Genomic DNA, 19297 nt, shown 5'->3' with positions numbered 1-19297 from the left:
CGGAGCCGGGGCGCTGACGGCCGCCTCCCGCCGCCTCCCGCCGCGCCGTTACTCAGCACAGCCGGCGCCCCCACACGCCGCTGGCCCGGCAGTCGGCAGAGCACGGGGCCGCCGAGCGGAGCGCCAGGTGCAGGTAGGAGCTGTCCTCCTCCGGCTTTGCGGGGATGGGCGGTGTGCGAGTGACCCGCTGCCGTGATGTGTGGGCGAGTTGTTTTCTCCTCGCAGGTCCGTCCGTGTCTCTTCCCCGGCTCGGACCCGCGGCCCGTCCGCGCCGCCTGGCGCGGGCGTGTGGCGGCCCCTGGGGCGAGCGGAAAGGCCCGCGGCAGCCACCGGCTTTTCCTCGGAGAGGCGGGCGGAGGGACTTCCGTGTCCAGCACGAACCGGGCGGGAAGCTGCCGGCCCCGGCTACCCTCCCGCCCGTGTCCCTGTGTCGCTGGGGTCGGGGGTCTCCGCGGGTGTCGCCTGCCTCGCGGTGCCCCGGTGCTGTGGGCGATCTGTCCCGGCGCTCCCGTCTCCGTGGTCTTGCCCTGGACTCCGTTGTTGGAAACGGGCCCCCTGACTTGTAACACGGCTGTTAAAGTCTGGCTTTTCGCGGCTCTAAGCAGTGCCTTTGAGTCACTGCTGTGGACTTCGGCGAAGCCCTTTTCAGACTCAGACACCTGAGGAGTTAATTTAGTTCCCGCCAGTCTGGTTAAATGTATTCCTTCACCTTCTGCTGTTTGAGGGTGAGAGTCACGCTGGCCTCAACATTGTTCTCAGGTATTAATATAAAAATCTAAAGTACTTGGTCAGTAATTAACTAGGAAAGTTCATGACTGCGGAAATCAGAACCGCCTGAACGCAGAGCGGTGTTGAGGGCGGAGCTCGGTGCTGGTGGCCGGCCGACCTGCGCGCTGGGACACCGGGCTGGGGCAGCCGAAACACAGCGGGGCTTCCGCGCCGGTCACCGGCGAATGGTTTTAGCAGAGCAGGTCCTGGGATCACTGTCTTGCTTGAAGCATGCAAGGCATTATGTAATCGACTTAATCCTGCAGTTGTCTATCTGGAACATTTAGAGGTTTAGTTTGTTCTTCAGGTGATAAGGCATGTCTGGATTTTTCAGCTAGTGTTTCCTGTATTCCCTTTCTTTTTTCAGCTGTGACATTAGGTTTTGATGTATACAAAGTAACCAGCAGAGGACAAATAATATCTCTCTATGTAAGTTTAGATAGCTAGAATTTATGAGACTAGCAGCAGTGTTTATTTGTTTAGAATCGAATTAACCAAAGTGTAGTTTTGGTTCCATCAGACTCCTCTGTTTTCATGTAGCATGCTTTGTTCTTTGAAAACTACCTTGAACAGTTATTTCACAGTATTTCTTGGTGTAGGTTTTTTCATAATTGGATAGACTTCGTTTGTGCTGTTTTCTGGACTTAGTGTGTATTCTTTCTTAATATTTTCATAATCCTTTTATGTGATACTTAATGAGATACTGATACTTTTTTTCACTAAACCTTTTGTTGCTTTAGCTGTACTAGTTAAGAGATGTTCCTATCCTTCTGTTCTATTTTTAATATAACACAGGTGTTGAAATAAATATGGGTACTTCAATAGTGGATTGAACTCAAGTTTTCATTGTATTGTGTTCAATGAAAGGGAAGGGAAAATGCTTTAGAATTTCTTGTTTCAGTAGTATATAATGAACAGTAAAGATGGAAAAAAAACCCAATCAAACAACAGACCCACAACCAAAATACACACAAACAGCAACCAAACAAAAAAACCTGAACAATTTTAATATCTTGCCCATTATGGTTTGAACAACACTTAAAGTTCCAAACCAGCAGCTATATTTATGGGTTTGACTTTGTTCTTGTGAATAGTTTATACAAAATAGGCAATTTAATTTAAATATACAATTAGAATAATTTATATGTAATGTAAATACAAGATTTCTAGATAAGTGTTCACAAGGGTTGGGCTGCTTTTGAGACTAATACATAGTGAAGTACTTAAAGATGTGAGTAATAGGTTCCACTTTCTTGTTATGATATACAGAGATAGGAGGACAGGAATAATTGCTTATATGAAAAAACTACATTTGTGTTATCCTAGGAATCACAAGATAAATACTTGAGGTGTGCTCTAAGATTGAATAGACATTTTCCCCCTTCTGTCAGCCTTTATGAGAAGGCTAATTGCCAAATAATGAATTTAAATCTCTGCCTGTGGGCAGTTTTACATTTGTAGTTTTATATGTTAGGTCTTTATTCATAAGAGAGTTAAAGAGATAAAATTGATAAAATGCTCAGGCCTTCCTTTTTAAAGCTATCCCAGAAGGGGTAAGTGATACAGCTTGAGTCTGTTGTATTTCTTAGCCTCTATTTCTGCAATAGTAGAGTTTTCTGCAGTTTCTTCCACAGAATTTTCATACTTAATTACTGTGGAAAGTGCAGTATAATTTTAAAGGGGATGTATATTTCCTTATTGTATTCTTTTCGTTGTTAGTATCTTTTACCAGCTGTAGGAACTGTGTTTGCAGAACAGCACTGGCATTTATTACTACTGAAATGTTAATTAGAAGGTGAGATAGTTGTGTTGTTGGGATGTGTTGATCTCAGAATCTGATGATGCTGTAATGAGCACAGAGATTTACATCATATGTGCTCAGAAGGTGTTAGACTATACCTTAGGTATTCACAAAATGTCTTAGTCAAATGAGTCCCATTAAAGTTACTCATCTGTACTTGTGGAGCCATATGCTTAAGGTAATCTGTGGTCAGAGTTGGTTTTGCCTCAGCTTCACTAAGAATCCAGATAAAGCACACATCCAGCCTATTCACACACTCATGTGAATACAATCCATCACAGTGAATGACAAACCATTCCAGCATAATAGAAACGTTGTTTGCATTTAGTTGGAACTATTCTCCTGTGGAAGTTCAGTAGGAGTTTTGTGTGAAATTGGCTCAGTTAGTGACCCGCTGTTTTTCTTGGGTCTTCTGAGTGAAGAAAGTAGCATGTATTTGTTTTAAAGGAAAAAGTTGTTGCTGTCTATGATTTAGTTGGAGAATGACTCCAGAATCAGAATCTTTAGTTTCAGCAGGCATATTTTCCATTGCATTAAAAGATCAATATATAAAGCCTGCATTAGTCTAGCACAGGAGAGAAGTAACACTTCATGTGTGGTCCTTAGCATGTCGTTTGCCGTATCTGGTGACAACCCATTTTTAGCACATTTAAGCTGTCTTGGGGGACAGTACCACCACATCAGCTGATTCACTGTGGTTTACTACAGTACTGCCCTGTGCATGAATCCCACAGGCCAGCTTCCAATTTCTTCTGAAATTACTTTGACAAATAGCAAATTTGAGTGAGATCATATTTGTAGTGTTGCTGGGCTGTTTATACTTACAGATAATGTAAATTCCTGTTCTAATTCTTTCTGACAAGTGGATTGGGAAGAAATAAGAAATTCTGTAGCTATTGTTTTATGCTGGTATAGAGTACAATCTGCTGTTCCTGGGCAGAACTAACTATTTATATCTCACTTTTGGAGGTACATGTTCTTTTAAATTTTTCACAAAAAACTGATTAACCCCACCTTAGAAGAAAGTATACTATCTAACTTTGCCTTCAGCATTTCTGAAAAGGTGGGAAAACTCACTTGGAACAGATCCATTTAATAGTTTCTGATAGAAATATAAGCGGTTTTGAGTATTGGGTCATAAGTACTGGGAAAAAAAGGATGGAGAATCACAGGAGCTTTGTTGGACTGTGAACATGAACTTACTAAGTAGAGGTGAAAGAAGCTGCTTCTTGGGTGCTCATAACTATAAGAGAGGTAAAGAGGGAACAAACATCCCCCTGCTCCCAAAAACAATATCATTTTTACTATGCTTAAGACAGGCCAAACCTTTTGCTAATACACAGACTTCCTTCATAGACTCCTTCCACTTTTCCTGACTTATGGGTCTAAATGAAACTTAATGTTCACATAAACTCATCTGACAGGGGTGAGCTATTCCAAATTTGAGTGACTAATTGTCCCAATACACAAGATTATTGTTATTTCAACTGGCAGGAATATGGTCTTTAGTTCAGGACCTTCTTTAAGAGCCTATCTACCTTTTTATGGGAGCTGATCAGTACTTCCTGCCCTTTCCTACAAACTGGTAGTGTTGATATCCCATTTCTAAGCATCTGTGGTTTCCCTCTGTTTTGAAGAAAACTAGAGACCTGGGGTGAAAACTCTTAGCTGTTGCAGCCCTTTTTTTGTACCCTTTTTTTTTTTTTTTGTAGTATTCCAAGAATGCTCATGCTGTTTGTCAGACTGTCTCACTGTGCCTGTTTCTGCTGTTCTAAAAGCATGCTCCATGTAACATTCTATGCAGTATGCATTCATACTGTACCACCAGGAACAGACCATTCACACATCCAAAATACAGGTAATTGTTCTATGATATATGTTAAAGTGTTCAAGGGCAGCAGCGCCCTTGAAGCTTTTTTAAAAAGAAATTTACACATTAGAACTATGCTTCTGTACATATTTAAGGACTAAATTTCAAATGTCTAAATATTGTTAGGTATCATAATAGTTAGCAGTAAGATTTTGTTGTTGGATGACCCAAATACTTCTGGAACAGCATGGTACTGTAGACAACTGAAATCTGCTTTTTTTGTAGCTTGAGTCGAAGCCCGTATGTGGAACCGTGAAAGGGTTTATATTCACAGGGAACTGTCAGGAGATGAACTTGAGACCTGCAGATAGATTTGGTATGAAAAAGTTGTTTAAGTTAAGATGAAATGTCAGATGCCTTAACACAAGGAAAGTAGTGTAAATGCCTATCTTTGGTGTGCTGGTTTCCAGCATGGTACTTGTCAAATTTTGCTGCTCTTCTTATCTCTGAGAAAAAGTATTGCTGCGACAAAGGATTTTTCCCCCGATCCCTTCTCCCTGCTCTAAATTAAGAGAACACAGTATCTGCTTTAAAGGCAATTGTGTCTTTACCTAGCTTGCTTTAGGTGTAGGTGTGCTTACTTTTTTTTCCTCCTCCCCCACTGTTAAAACCAATGCTTTGAATTGGTACTATAGGTTATATTGCTTTAACAAATATCTGTGATAGAGCATTTAGTTTGGGATGTGTTTCTCAAAGCATGAAAAAAACCCCCAGTTTTGTCATTACTACAATCCCAATTCCTATGTGCAATACAGCTAAGAATTTCGTGGAGGTTTTGGAAACATTTATATCAGCAAGTTATGAGAAGCAAAGATAAGGTTATGGCTACATTTTAGGGTACCAAAGCTCTGCAGTGTTTGCTCAGCCAGAAGCATCATCTTGTTTTGTCTTTTAAGTTTTGATCTTCACGCACCTTTCATAGTTCTCATAGTACTTGCAGGGGCCCGTACCTCATGATTGCCGGCCCATACCTCTGTATTTAGGAAATGCTGTAGTGATTTTTAGCTGCAGAAATCTGCATAGCCTTAGGATACTGCAACTCTGCAACATATTTTAATTATTCTTTATAGCATATGTATTTGTCAATGGGAAGAACACTTTCCTTAATATCTTAAGATGAGGAAGTTAATTTCCTCCAAAGAAATTCCAAAACTCATGCTTGTTGTTTCCCTGGGTAATCATATTTTACTTTTGACATCAGTCAGGACTTCGGTGTTATAACTCCTCTTTAATAATATACTCATTGTGAAGTAACTAATAATACCAAACTAGATATTATATGAAAATATGCATATATGTATTTAAGTCTTTATTTTGTTAAACGTTCAAAAATTATGTATTATTTTCCAGAGATGTTATGTTTACATTTTTTTATTAAGTTGGGGTTTTTTAACCCAGATTGTACCAGGAAACTGATACCATTCTCTCTTCCTGTTTCAGACAGAAGATGAATAATCTTTCCTTTAGTGAACTGTGTTGCCTGTTCTGTTGTCCACCATGCCCAGGGAAAATTGCCTCCAAGCTGGCATTCTTACCTCCTGATCCCACGTACACACTGATGTGTGATGAGAGTGGTAGTCGCTGGACTTTACATCTCTCAGAGCGAGCGGACTGGCAATACTCTTCTAGAGAAAAAGATTCCATTGAGTGCTTCATGACTAGAACAAGTAAAGGCAACAGGATTGCCTGTATGTTTGTGCGCTGCTCACCTAATGCCAAGTATACTTTGCTCTTCTCACATGGAAATGCTGTTGACCTGGGTCAGATGAGCAGCTTTTATATAGGACTGGGTTCACGGGTTAATTGCAACATATTCTCATATGATTATTCTGGGTATGGTGCAAGTTCTGGAAAGCCAACAGAGAAGAACCTGTATGCTGACATTGATGCTGCTTGGGTGGCTCTTAGAACAAGGTAAGACATTAGTTGCCATTTTTCTTCTACAGCATGCTTGTCAAATGGTTTACTTCATGTGCAAGAGTAGTTGAAACAGCAGTGCTGTGTTTTAGAATTAGTGGATTCATATCCAAGCTGACTGGTGGTGCCTTGTGCTGAAGGCATTGTCAGTATTAAGCAGGATCAGTGTATAGTACTTATATACTGGAAAAATTGAAATGGAATTAAATTTAATAAGCTGTGATTTGATCTTGAATGATTAGAGGATCATCCTTATTGTCATAGTTTGGAATCTTCTCAGCTGCAAAAATTCAAAAGGTGGGAAAAATCTATAATAATTGATACCCCAGTAACTGATTGTGTAACACTGTTGTGATGTGCATATGAGAAAATGAAGGTTGTTTCTTCAGATAATTTCCATCACCTACTTTTTTTGTAGGGAGGGGCAGAGTAAAAGCTGGTACGAGAAAACTTGGTGAGACTATTTCTGTATGGTGTTGAAATCACCATTGTTTCAGAATTCCAACTAGCAGCTACAGCATTTCCAAAGACAGAAACATCTTTTTGCTTTATATAGAAAGCTATCTTCACAAAATATAATGTGTGGGAGAGGTTGTAATGGATCTGTGTAAATATGTCATTGTGGGAACAAAACCAGAGGAATTTGGAGCAGTGATGTTAACTCAAGCAGAATAAAAATGAGCAAGAAAAAAATGCAAATGGAAGGATGTTATTTCAGCAATTTTGGTGTTCTAAGCCTCTGGTTTTGTGGGAGATAAAATAGCAAGATGAAAGACTGTGAATGCATTCACTGACGCAGGTGAGAATCCTATAGAATCCTGCACCAAATAAGTGCAGTTTCTCTAATTTGAGAGCATTTTTCACAGTAATTTGTTCCATTTAGATCAATATTCTTGTGTTACAAATACCCAAACTACAAAAAAAAAAATTTTAAATAGTATGCAATCATAACTGCTTGCCAGAAAAATCCCAACACACTGTGTATTTTACACCAAAAGGTTGTAAAAACCTGAAGCATGTTGTTATGGCTTGGTTATTGCAACTTGAGCATCCTGTTTAATAATTATGGTATCAGGGACATGTGGACTCTAAATCCTGGATCCTGGTAGTTGTCACAGTGAGTTTAGAACTTCATCAATTTAGTATTAATGAGCAGATTATCACTTTTCAGTGTTTTAAATACACATAACCTTGCATTCCTTTTACATTGCAACAACAGTATGATACTTCTTTTCAAAGAAGCATATTTTATCCATGTATTAAATAGGGGAAAAGCTTGTTATCATAAACCTTATTCAACCACAGGGTTGAATGAACCAACCTGTGGTTGAGGTTTTCGGCCTCATCTATTGAAAAACATGCCTACTATGCTGTTAGCTTAGCTTTTCAGTGTTTATTTTTGTTACAGTGGAAAGTTGAGATATGACTGTTCATAAGCCAAGACCTGCAACAGGTGCACTCTTAGCTGGTTTGCAGCTGGTAGGTGATCTGGAAGTTAGCTACTCAGTGGAATACCCAGTAACATTGACCAAAAGCATGATGTGGTTTGTGAACAATGTGAAAGACAGTCTGAGTTATTTAAATGTAACAGAAAATGGAAGAGAACTAGATGGTGAAACATAATACTTTGTCAGTTTACAGGCTCTGTTTTATAAACTAAGTTGTAATTATTGTCTCTTCTTTCTCATAATGAATGTCTGAATAGAAAACCTACAAGGAAATGTGATTTCAGTTTGAATTCTCACCTTGATTCTTAAGAAATGAAGTGTACTTTCTCTAAACAAATAAGATTGTTCATAATTGATAAGACACGGGCTAATGGCTTTAAACTGAAAGAGAGTAGATTGAGATTAGATATAAGAAAGAAATTCTTTTCCTGTGATGGCAATGAGGCACTGGAGCAGTGCTGCCCAGAGAAGTTGCCAGGAGAAGAACAGGTTGCCCAGAGAAATTGTGGGCAACTTCTCCATCCCCGGAAGTGTTCCAAGGCCAGGTTGAATAGAGCTTTCAGCAAATAGTTCTAGTAGAAGGTATCCCTGCCCTTAGCAGGGAAGGTGGAATTACCAGGTCTTTAAAGGTCCCTTTCAACCCAAACTATTTTATGGTTGTAATGTCCCATCTAAGTGTGCTCTTTTGCGAGCAGACATTGTTGGGGGGACATCTAAATATATCTTAGAAGATATTCTTATGTTCAAGAATGATCTCACCTCAGTCACTTTTTTTGTCTGCCTTTTTTTTAATTACTTCACTTCCTATAGAAATCAGGAAATTCTGTAGAGTGTATAAAATTTGCATTGGTCTGCCCAACTTGTGAATTTCACACATGAACTGGGTTTGGTCTGCTTCTGAAAAAGAGGTTCATGTTACTAGTTACACTTGTAGTACTTAGAACAGCTTTCCAACTGACAGACCTGGTCTCATCCTTGTATCTGAGTGCTGGATGTATCAGGGAGAAGTTTGTGACTGGATATACTGGCTCACAGTTTGGTTATCCAGCCATGGTGTTCTCTTGAGCCCTGAGACAGTGCTCAGCTGTGTTAAAATACATACGTGGACCAGAACAGAGCCTTTGAGCTTTTGCTGCAGCCTTGATTCACTTTCATAGCATAAACTGTTCTGTCAGTTTTGTACTGGCACCATCTTTAACATTTATAACTAATTCTGCAAAAACAAATTAATTCAATGGATTGTTTGTAGGATAAATGTGAGTATAGCTATAACTCCTTGGAAATTCTTGTTGATGAGATGAGAAAGGGACCCTAGACTTTTAAACTGTGCCTCACAATTTGTGGTGTGATGAAGAAGAGAATGGAGAAGTTACCTTTGGAGACTGATCAGTTTCCCATAGCTCCCTGCATTCCGTGTTCTGAAAAATGGAATCGTAGAACCCAGCACTTAAACGGTGTTTCTGGGGTAATTGAAATGCTGATGCGGACTTAATTGTACAGTCAACAAAACCACTTGTGGTGAAGACTTGCTAGAATCTTAGGTTTTGTGTCTTGGAAAGACAATCCACATACTCACTTACGAGTAAATCAGCACAGCTGTCCAGTGGAGACTGGACACCTGGAGTGAAATAGTCTGGAACTCATACTGAGGGTGATGATGGGATTTTGCTGTGAATGTTAACACTCATGTAAGTAAATACGGAAAGCTAGTTTGGCAGCTGATCAGAACAGGTAAACAGCAGATGTAGATGCTGAGTTGTGTCCCTATTGTTACCACCTTTGAGTATTTTAATAGGAAGCAGTAGCTACTACGTGTGTGGATGATGGCCATGAAAGAAGGTAGTGTGATTCACTACCTTCATCAGGTTTGGAAAAGTCGTACATTATTGCATATTCATGTGCATAAAAGCTGCAAGTGAGGACATTCTTTTTCTGATTGTCATAGCTACCAAGTGTTGAAATACCAGGAGTCATTTTGGGGTACGCCTATTTTCTGCTGTTCTGGTCTCTGAAGGCCTTTGATGACACCCTAGCAAGGGTGGAAAGGTTTAACCAGCCCCAGGCAAATGCAGGGCAAGTGGCGCTCATTCAGAAACCTCTGAAGACTTGCCAGAATTGCCTCATGACCAGATTTACCTGTAAGAAGCCAAACAGCCCTTTCATTGTTGGTTATCATGGACTGTATAGTAATTGAAAAATTGAAGGGTAAATCTCACCATCAGATGATGTGTCACAGTGGACAGAATGTCCATAATTTGAACAGCCAGGTATAGGAATACTATTGAATCTGTTTGGATGTTGGCCAAAAGTGTTCATTTGACAATTCACAAATTACTTTTTTTCATTCAGAAGTGGGTGGGGAGGCTCAACTAGAAGTTGAGGTACCCTAACTTCGTACATTTGGAGAGAACTGGAGGTTTTATTTGAATTAGGGAAAAGTAGCTCAATTATCATGGAAGAAAAATCTTGACAATAGAACAAGTGTATTGGTAGCATTTTAAAGTTTAGAAAAGGCCAAACTGTCATGAGAGAGGCAGAGAAGGTGCAGTTTGTTGATTACTGTGTGAGCAATGGGCTTGCCTCTCATAAAACATAGTTCCTTTTTTCTTCTCCCCCTGTAAAATACTGTATACACAAGAAGGAGAATGTGCATATCAGTTGAGGAAGAGATGTATGCTCCTAAATTTTTTTCATGGCCTGGAATATTGGTAGTTAAGGTGTGAATAATGTTCATGCCTTTCATGTTCTGCAACTTGCAGCTGTAATTTCATGTGTTATGTCCATGATGACAAAAGATTCTGAATGTGCACTGAAAATTCCCTCAGGATGTTCCCCCTTGTTTCATGTGCCCCAAGTGCTGTGTTGGTTTTCTAAATGTATGTTGCAATAGCTTCGCAAACCGTAGCTTCTGTGGAGTATCTAGCAGCTCTTTATTTGTGTAAGCCTGAAAAGCTACTATGGAAAATGTACCCTTTTAAGGTTGATTTTATCAATACTTTATTTCATTATCGTAAATCAAATCCTCTAGATTAAGAGCCATAGTTCAGAAGTAAAAAATAAATTATTTTCTTTCTCCTCTATGTATATCCAGATCAAAATGGCAGGTATTTTTTAAAAGCTGGACAGTGTAGCATGGTAATTTCTGCTGGTATTTGTTTCTTAAAGGTAACTGGAGTTAAAGAAAAAAAAAACAAAGAAAAAAACCAAAGAAACAATAAAACTCTACCTACCTTGTTACAGCCAGACATGCATTTTGCAGTTTGCGTATTGCACTTCATAGTAATGTGATATATATCCAGTGAAAATATAAAATAAGGTGAATATCCAAAATAAGTGAAGTATATCCAATTAAAGTGTTCAAGGAAAGGTCAGACAGCACTTTGAGCAACTTGATTCAGTGAAATATTACCTCCTTATGTCAGGGATCTGGTCTATATCACGTTCCAACCCAAACTGTTCTACAATGCCATGAAGAGAAAAAAAAGAAAGTGGAGGGTCAGAGAAAAGGTGGACCACCACTAAGGTAAGTGTTTAGTAAAGTGCAGAAAAGGTCTTGTAACAAAGAAATATCAAGGAAATGGTGAAAGAGTTTCTGCTAAATCACACGAAGTTCATCACAAAGGGAAAAAAAGAATATTTAGCAGTTTAGCTGTTTAGCAGTTCTTTTCCTACCAGAAGCTGAAAAGATTAGGCCAGGAGTGTTTAGGGTTGCCTCTTTTACAGGAAACCATCTATATCTGGTCAGCATATGTAGGGCCACAGAAAGGGATACTGGCTTCATTAGTTTTAGCTTGGGCCCTGGTTCCAGGCAGTGGTCTGATGGGACAGTTACAACTTATTGGCTCCTTCCTCAGCCCACCAGTGGCATGCTGTTTCTTGCCTGTCCCTGAAGACAGACAGCAAAAAGGAGCATGAAAGTAGTTGCACCGCTACTTCCAGACAAGATTTATTTAGTTTCTTCAATTAACTGTTGAGTTTCTTCAACTAATGAGGGGGAACTCATTGCTGGAGCTGCAAATAGGAAAGTGGTTCTTTTCTGTTTGCCAATAGCTTAGGTTTGCAGTAACATCAGCCTGTGCCTTTAGCATGGTGATGAGGCAGAAATTCGGGGTGCGCAGATACTCTGTGAGCATGTCAGAAAGCTTATGTGAACACAGGTTCTATGTCACAACTGCTCTTTAAATTCCATCTGATTTCCAGACAGCTAGCCTTTAAGTGTGTGAACATAAAGGATGAAATCGGGTGTTGAAAGGAATGAAATCTCAATTGTTTTGGGAAAGATGTTTCAGCCAGCCTTTAAACTGCAGACAATATTTTTGGTTTTGTACCAGTTATCTGGTTTTGTACCAGATTCTGCCCAGAATAGCTTGTCCCCAGGTAACAGTGCTTTCTCTGAGAAGGTACATCTATGCATACCTACTTTTAAGGTTTTGTTTGAAGGTCCTTTTTGGTGATTATGGCTTAAAAAAAATCCCCAAACATAAAAACACCCTCCATTACCATCGCACCCACACTGAAGGTCTGTCTATGATGACACAAGTTATCTAAGATTGCTTGAGTAGACAACAGTGTTTACATTAATTCTATTATCAACATAATGAGCTTTCAAAGATAGTGACAGTTTTTGCATGTCTTTGACCTCTTGTAACCAGAGGAACTACTTGAAGTGTATGGCTCTGTAAATGTCATGTTCCCCTTCCTCAGAATGGCCTGTACTTACGAGGCACTGATTAAGAGAACAATGTTGCTGCCACTTTTTCTCTTGATCTGACACTCCTCCTTTGGGAGACAGGTATGTAGTCAACAGATAATTTGATACAAAATTTTGTGGAGTTTAACAGGCATTTATGAGTAGCAAAAGGAATAGACAAATTTTATGAGTAGGAACTTAACAACAGTTACCTTTACAATAGTTTTGCTGGTTTAGATTGTAAAGTGATACTTCTGAGAGATAGTGACAGAGGGATAGTTGGGCTCTTTCTTTTTCCCAAACGTTTCAGGAGCCTGTTGTATTGGGCTTATATGGCCAAGCTTTGGTAGCAGGGGGGCTGCCTTCTGTGAGAAGCTGCCACAGGCTCCCTCCATGTCTGGCAGAGCCAGTTTGTGTCAGTTCCAAAGATGAATGTGCTGCTGGCCAAGGCTGGGCCAATCAGAAATGTTGGCAGTGCCTCTGGGATAACATATTTAAGAAGAAGAGGAAAAAAACCAATCATTGCACAGTTCTAATTTCAGCCAGAGAAGAGTAAAGTGAGAACGTGTGATGGGAACAGCCCTCCAGACACCAGGGTCATCGGAGAAGGAGGGGGAAGAGATGCTCCAGGCATTGGAGCTGAGATTCCCCTGCAGCCCATGGTGAGGCAGCTGTGCCCCTGCAGCCCTTGGAGATCCATGGGGATGCAGAAATCCACCCACAGCTCAGGAAGGAGCCCCACACCAGAGCAATGGATGTCTGAAGGGAGGCTGTGATTCCATGGGAGACCCATGGAGAGAGGAGCCCACACTGGAGCAGCCTGTCCTTGAAAGACTGCACCCTGTGGAATGGTGACCCATGTTGCAGCAGTTTGAGGGGGACTGTTGCCTGTGGGATGGACTCGCATCAGAGAAGTTCATGGAGAACTGTCTCCCATGAGAGAGACCCCATGATGAGCAGGGGAAGGACTCCTCACCCTGAGCAGTGAGAGGAAAGTGATGAACTGACCATAACCCCCATTCCCTGTCTCCCTGTGCTGCTGGGGTAGGCAGTAGAGCTGGGAAGGAGAGGGGTGGAAGGAGGGTGTTTTAAGGTCTGTTTTTACTTCTAATTATCCTGCTCTGATTTTGTTAGTAATAGGTTTACTTAATATCTCTATTTCTGGCTGGTTTTGCCCATGATGGTATTTGATGAGGGATCTCTCCCAGTCCTTGTCTCAACCCATGAGCCCTTCATTAAACTTTGTGTACAGCTGTGGAGCAGAGTGAGAGAGCTGCTTTGGTGGGTGCCTGTCTGCTGCACCTGTTCAAGAGAAAAGGGAAGACTGGAAACAGCAGGTGTTGATCTCTCTTTTCCAAGCTTCTTGGAGTTTGTTATTTGGGAGGCAGGGGTTTGATTATTTAGGTTTCTTTTTCTTCAAGCCAGAATATTCAGAAGTCTACTTTGAAGCACCACTTCTGGTTATTGACCTCATTATTTTAATTTACAGATTGCAAAACATGTAGTTTCAGGCAGGCACTGTGAGGCAATCTACTTGACTGTGATGGAGAAAGGATTATTTTAATCCAGATATCATAAATGCTTTACTTGGCTTATTTTTTGTAGCCATCATTTATCTATGTTTAAGCTGAAAGAATTTGAACAAAAATAGGGGAAAGAATAATGAGAAAGAGAAGAATATATGTTCCCAAATGTACGTTTTAAGTTGTTTTTTAAATTCCTGTTCAATGGCCTGTATCGTACAGAACTCAACATCCAAGGAAATGCAAGTGTGATAATTGGCAAGATTTATTATTTGAAAACTTATATCATAATATGCTGTGCAAACCGCATGCCATACTAGTTATGCAAAGTGTCAGGTATTAATGCAAGTTTTGTTCAGATTATGTGGGAAGGAGGGAAAGCCATGCTGTACTTTCAGAATGGACAAACGTGATGTGAATTGGGAGATTAATTGTAAAAGGATAGGTGCTAAGCTGTTCTCAGGTGTTTCAGAAGAGATGCAGAAATAGCAAAGACCTTTGATTTGGTTTTTGTTTCAAAGCTTTAATTTATTGTATTTTTGTGTTGGAATTTTGAGAAAATCTTGTTAATGCTTGAAATTGCTTATTCTTTGAGAACTGTTGTGAGGTGGATGGCCTGCTAGTAGTTCCAGGCTGATGATCAAGACTTAGTGCTTTAGAAGTCTTAATTTGATCATGATCTGATTATGACTAGAAACTCTTCCTAGGAAACACTGGTAGTAATTAAGTAGTCATGATGTAGCAAGACTCCTGTGTCAGACAGAGACTGTCTCTGTGCTAATGCTTTAAAAGCTTTTACATTTCACTCTGTCAGAACCCAATTTAAATAAACAGATGAATGAAGTAGCCAATGTTAGATGTGAACAGTGGGCTTTAAACCCAATTTATCAAGCTGTTGGTGTGCCTAATGAGTTCTGCTACTGATATGTAACATTTAAGTAATATTACAATCTTGAAATCATCCTGTATACATATTTTTTATTAACTGTTTATTATATACTGATGCAACTTAGGGGATGTTTTTTCTGGCTTATTAAGAAGTACTTGTGGATTTGGGGGGAAGGTATTTTTTTTGTTGATAATTCAAATGTCTTGGTACACATGAAATACCTTTTTTCCTATCGTTCCTGATTTTGAGTCTTTTAGACTTTACAGATTTTAGTGTTTGGTTACCCATACAGTTACTATTCAGTTATTTACCCATGTTTATAAGATACTGGAGAATCTTTCATTACTTCTGCTCCCCTGACTTTATTGGAGGTATGCAAAATATACTAATTTGATAACTTCTTCTTGAGTTTGGGTGTTGTTATATAGTGTTGACAGAAAAGATGCATGCCTTTATTGTAGACAAGGTAACAGGTCCACTTTCCTACACTTGATTTTTCACTTGATTTTCCTACACTAGTTGTAGTGGCACACATCAAACTTACCTCATGCTGTTCCACGGTGACACTAGGCTAGGCTGCTCTTACTTAAAAAGTTGAATAAGTTTTTAGTAATGTATGAGAACAATGATTTGGGTTTGGGTTTTTTGGTTTAGTTTTGGGGTTTTGGGCCTTTTTTGGAGGTGATGGGGAGAAGTTGGTTTGTTTGCTGGGTTTTGGAGGAGGCAGTTGTTGTTGGGTTTGGGTTTTTTTGTGTATGGGGTTTTTTCGTTTTGTTTTTAATGCAATGTAGTATCCCTTCCTATTCAAGATACTTCCTTTCTCAAGTATAGATACACTGTTGCAATCTGAGCTGTGCTAAGGGTACCTGGTTACTACAGGGTGATGGATCAGCCGCTCACTTCGGTTCCAGGCACTGTTCTTGGCCACATTACCATTCTCCTTAGAGGCTTTTCCCGTATAACCTGGGTAGCAATTGCTCTTTGTATTCACACTAATGCCGAAAAATATATTAAACGGACTTGTGTGTTAACTAGATATTTCTTTTGTTTACCCCTGTTAATTGCATCTTATTAGGAGGGAGGCTTTAACTTCAATTCTGTATTCCCTGTTGGGCCGTCTTGCTTATGGATTAGGTCAATAAGAACAAGCTTCTTGGCTAATACATGGAATGATCAGTAGTATTATACTGATCACTGTCAGTACGGGCATGCTTTAAGTCTCACTAAATTTATAAAAAAATGTTACCAGCTTGCAGGTTTTATCAGGTAACAGAAGAGTAAAGCTGACCAAATTTTTGCAGGGTTGATTATGCTTCATTTGGTGATAACCAGGCACTAACCAGTTCTCTGCTGTAGGTCCACTGGAGTTAATAGTAAAGACTTTTAACAAGTACAGAAGTCACACTGCATTCACAAATCCATATTTAAAAAATTGAATCATTATTTCAATATCATTCAGGCATAAGGAAAAAAAAATACTGCAAATAGAAAGTAAATAATTGCATGTTTTAGTCAGGAATGTCATAGAACACACTTGCTTTGCTTATTCTTCTACCAGCTCCTGTTTCATAGTTGATACCCTTCCAAAAATTTTTGTCTTCAGAAATGCTTTTTTTGCCTTGCTCTCTAGGTTTTGTCTGCTTCACTTTCTGTGCCACTTTTTAAACATTTTTAATTTTCTAGGTATGGAATTCGCCCTGAAAATGTGATTATATATGGCCAGAGTATAGGCACAGTACCATCTGTGGATCTTGCCGCTAGGTATGAAAGTGCCGCTGTAATTCTTCATTCTCCGCTGACCTCAGGAATGCGAGTAGCTTTTCCTGATACGAAGAAGACATACTGCTTTGATGCATTCCCAAAGTAAGTTGTAGGATTTTTTTTTTTACTTAGCATGCATTTTCTCTATTACAGAAGTTTTCTACTAGAGAAACAAGTAGTCTGGCAAATTCTCTGAAATTTTTTTCAAAGGTTTAATAAAACAGTTGGAGAAAAATCAGTGGATAACATCAAAGAGGAACATTTGATTTGAAGAAGTCTACGAAACTTTATATACCTTCTAGGCACTTTGCATCTCCAATCATTTTAGTGGATATCTGTGAACAAGTAATTCATTTTCCTATATCTAAGACGTAAATCCCTAGTTCTAGCAAGTAGTTCTTTCCAGTGGATTGTTAGTCTGGGTAACGGCGAACAAAGTCTTTTGCAATATATTTTTGTAAGACTGAAAAACTAAGTAGATCTTAACTGAAGAAAATTGCTGTCATGTATTTCAGAACTATGCCATTGTTTTCATAGATATAATCTTTTCCTTACAGCATTGACAAAATTTCTAAAATAACATCTCCTGTCTTAATAATCCATGGAACTGAAGATGAAGTAATAGACTTTTCACATGGCCTAGCATTATTTGAGCGTTGCCAGAGACCTGTAGAACCACTGTGGGTAGAAGGAGCAGGCCATAATGATGTGGAACTCTATGGACAGTACCTTGAAAGATTAAAACGGTTTGTGTCACAGGAACTGGTGAACTTGTAACTTTCGTTGTATATTTACACATTTTTTTTCATTTCACTGCAGAACTGCACACCTTGATAAATACGTAACTTAAAACCTGAATGTTGTGTTTTCAAATCATCTTGGTTGCCTTCATTAAATGTACAGGTAATGATTTGTCAACATAATTAATGAAGGTTTTAATGCCAGCATTATAAACTGGAATTATATGATCATGCAGTCAGACTTGGCAGTTCATATTTCTTTGTGTGAGGTTTTTTCTTCTTAGATGTGAAGAAAAAAAAATCACAAGGAGTACTGTAAGAAAATTTAATTATATAAAACCAAATGCTGTTAAAGTGTTGCCAAGTGCTTTAGCATATCAAAAACAAGTTTATAAATATTTTCTAAACACCTCAAAGTGTACTGTGACTTACTCTGTTGCACAGGTGTAATTAAAAAATTCTAAGCAGTAGTTCTGTAAAAATGTAATAGCCATGAAGTTTGAGCAAATACTAATGTATGTAATAAGAATAAACAGTCACTGGAAATTACCAATGCCCTGTTATAGGAATAGGGGGGCAAAATAGATAAATTTTCCCATATTTTTCATTTATTTTTTGCTTAGTTTAACTTTAGGTATTTTGTACTCATGTTGTCCCTTAGCTTTCAGGATGATAAAATGTACCCACTCACGTTCTCAGGAGTCCTAATCTTGCCAAAATAATGCCACAAGTTATTGTTGTAATGCAAGTATCATTCACGTGATTGCTACTGAGGCCCAAAATACCTCTTTGAAACCAGTAAGACTTCTAAAACCTAGAAGACTTCTTGAACCATGTAGTTTTAAACACTGATTGTCTAGAGCCGCAATGTGTCATTAAGAAGAACCTTGATGTTTATCCGACATTGTAATAAACAGTTTGAACTTTGCAGTTGTCTGATCAGGCTTAATTTTGGATGTTTAGTGTAAAAGTTTATTGGTTTTTGAGTATTTTATGGAAATTTTACTAATCAGGCCTGGGTGTGGTGGGAGGAGTGGCAAGAAGAGAATATTGACATTTTTCTATTAACTCATTGTGAAATAAACTTAAGTTGCCTTTCCCTTGAATGCATTTTGTGTGAATAAAACTATGAAAAATAAACTTAATTATATGTAGCCTGATTGTAAACAAAATAATATTCCAACAATACACACTGTGCTTCTAAGGCCTTATGTAGTTTAATTGTTCTGCTTGTTTTTTGTGATTGAGATTATTGTATACTTAAATGTAGCTTTGAGTATTGTGAAAACTTTGGTTAAGATGTGTTGATTGACAGTAAACAATATTCCACAAACTTGCAGTTCTTCCTTTTGTTTTGTTTTCCAAAAACTAGCAGCAGTTGCTTACAGTATTAAAATACGTAGCAACTCCTCGTGTGTTTTAGGAAATCTGGCATCTAAAGCAGTAGCCCATTGTTACCAATTGCCAGCACACTTCTTTATCAGCAGCTACTGTTCTGATCACCCACCCACCCCATGCCTCACCTTACTACAATTTGCCATTTAGCATATAGGCTTTCTGCTGCAAAGCTACTTATAAACTATTTCCTTCTTTGAGATTAAAAGGACTTATTGTCTTGTGCACTTTGGTGAGTTAATTGAGTAGAAAGAAATTTATTCTCAAGCATCTAGGTTCTTGTTTGGCTTTTTGATCAAGTATGCTTCAATGAGTTTTGAAATTCAGAGTATATTCAGGAAAAACAACATTAGACTTAAGGATTTTCATCTTAATCCAAGACTTTTGGATACAGGTGTGTAACTCAGCTTTATTACATTGTATTTGATACATAGCTTTGATACCTTCCAGCCACTATCTTTGATGGAAATCATTACCATTACATGTTTAAGTGCT

The 19297-nt window shown here is 38.9% G+C and overlaps 1 protein-coding gene across 2 annotated transcripts; it reads left to right on the top strand.

Moving 5' to 3' along the window:
• The first annotated feature begins 50 nt into the window (after positions 1-50).
• On the top strand, positions 51-17869 carry ABHD17B (abhydrolase domain containing 17B, depalmitoylase). 2 transcript variants are annotated; one of them, XM_032096700.1, is made up of 4 exons: positions 51-133; positions 5880-6353; positions 16590-16769; positions 17225-17869. In XM_032096700.1, the coding sequence occupies exons 2-4, from the start codon at positions 5887-5889 to the stop codon at positions 17442-17444; spliced, it is 867 nt and encodes a 288-aa protein (XP_031952591.1). In that variant the 5' UTR covers positions 51-133; positions 5880-5886; the 3' UTR covers positions 17445-17869. The 2 variants fall into 2 exon arrangements, with proteins under 2 accessions (XP_031952591.1, XP_031952592.1); XM_032096701.1 differs by lacking the exon at positions 51-133 and adding an exon at positions 4665-4755.
• Positions 17870-19297: the final 1428 nt, after the last annotated feature.

This window comes from Corvus moneduloides, chromosome Z, assembly GCF_009650955.1.
Source record: "Corvus moneduloides isolate bCorMon1 chromosome Z, bCorMon1.pri, whole genome shotgun sequence".
Lineage (NCBI taxonomy): Eukaryota > Metazoa > Chordata > Aves > Passeriformes > Corvidae > Corvus > Corvus moneduloides.
Note: the sequence above shows the minus strand (reverse complement) of the source record. Positions and strands in the feature narration are given on the sequence as shown.

Bases quoted from the DNA above. Each gene is read 5' to 3' on its own strand.
- ABHD17B (XM_032096700.1), top strand. From the start codon at position 5,887: ATGAATAATCTTTCCTTTAGTGAACTGTGTTGCCTGTTCTGTTGTCCA. The intron at 6,354-16,589 runs GTAAGACATTAG...TTAATTTTCTAG, and splicing joins TGGGTGGCTCTTAGAACAAG to GTATGGAATTCGCCCTGAAA. The intron at 16,770-17,224 runs GTAAGTTGTAGG...TTTTCCTTACAG, and splicing joins TGCTTTGATGCATTCCCAAA to CATTGACAAAATTTCTAAAA.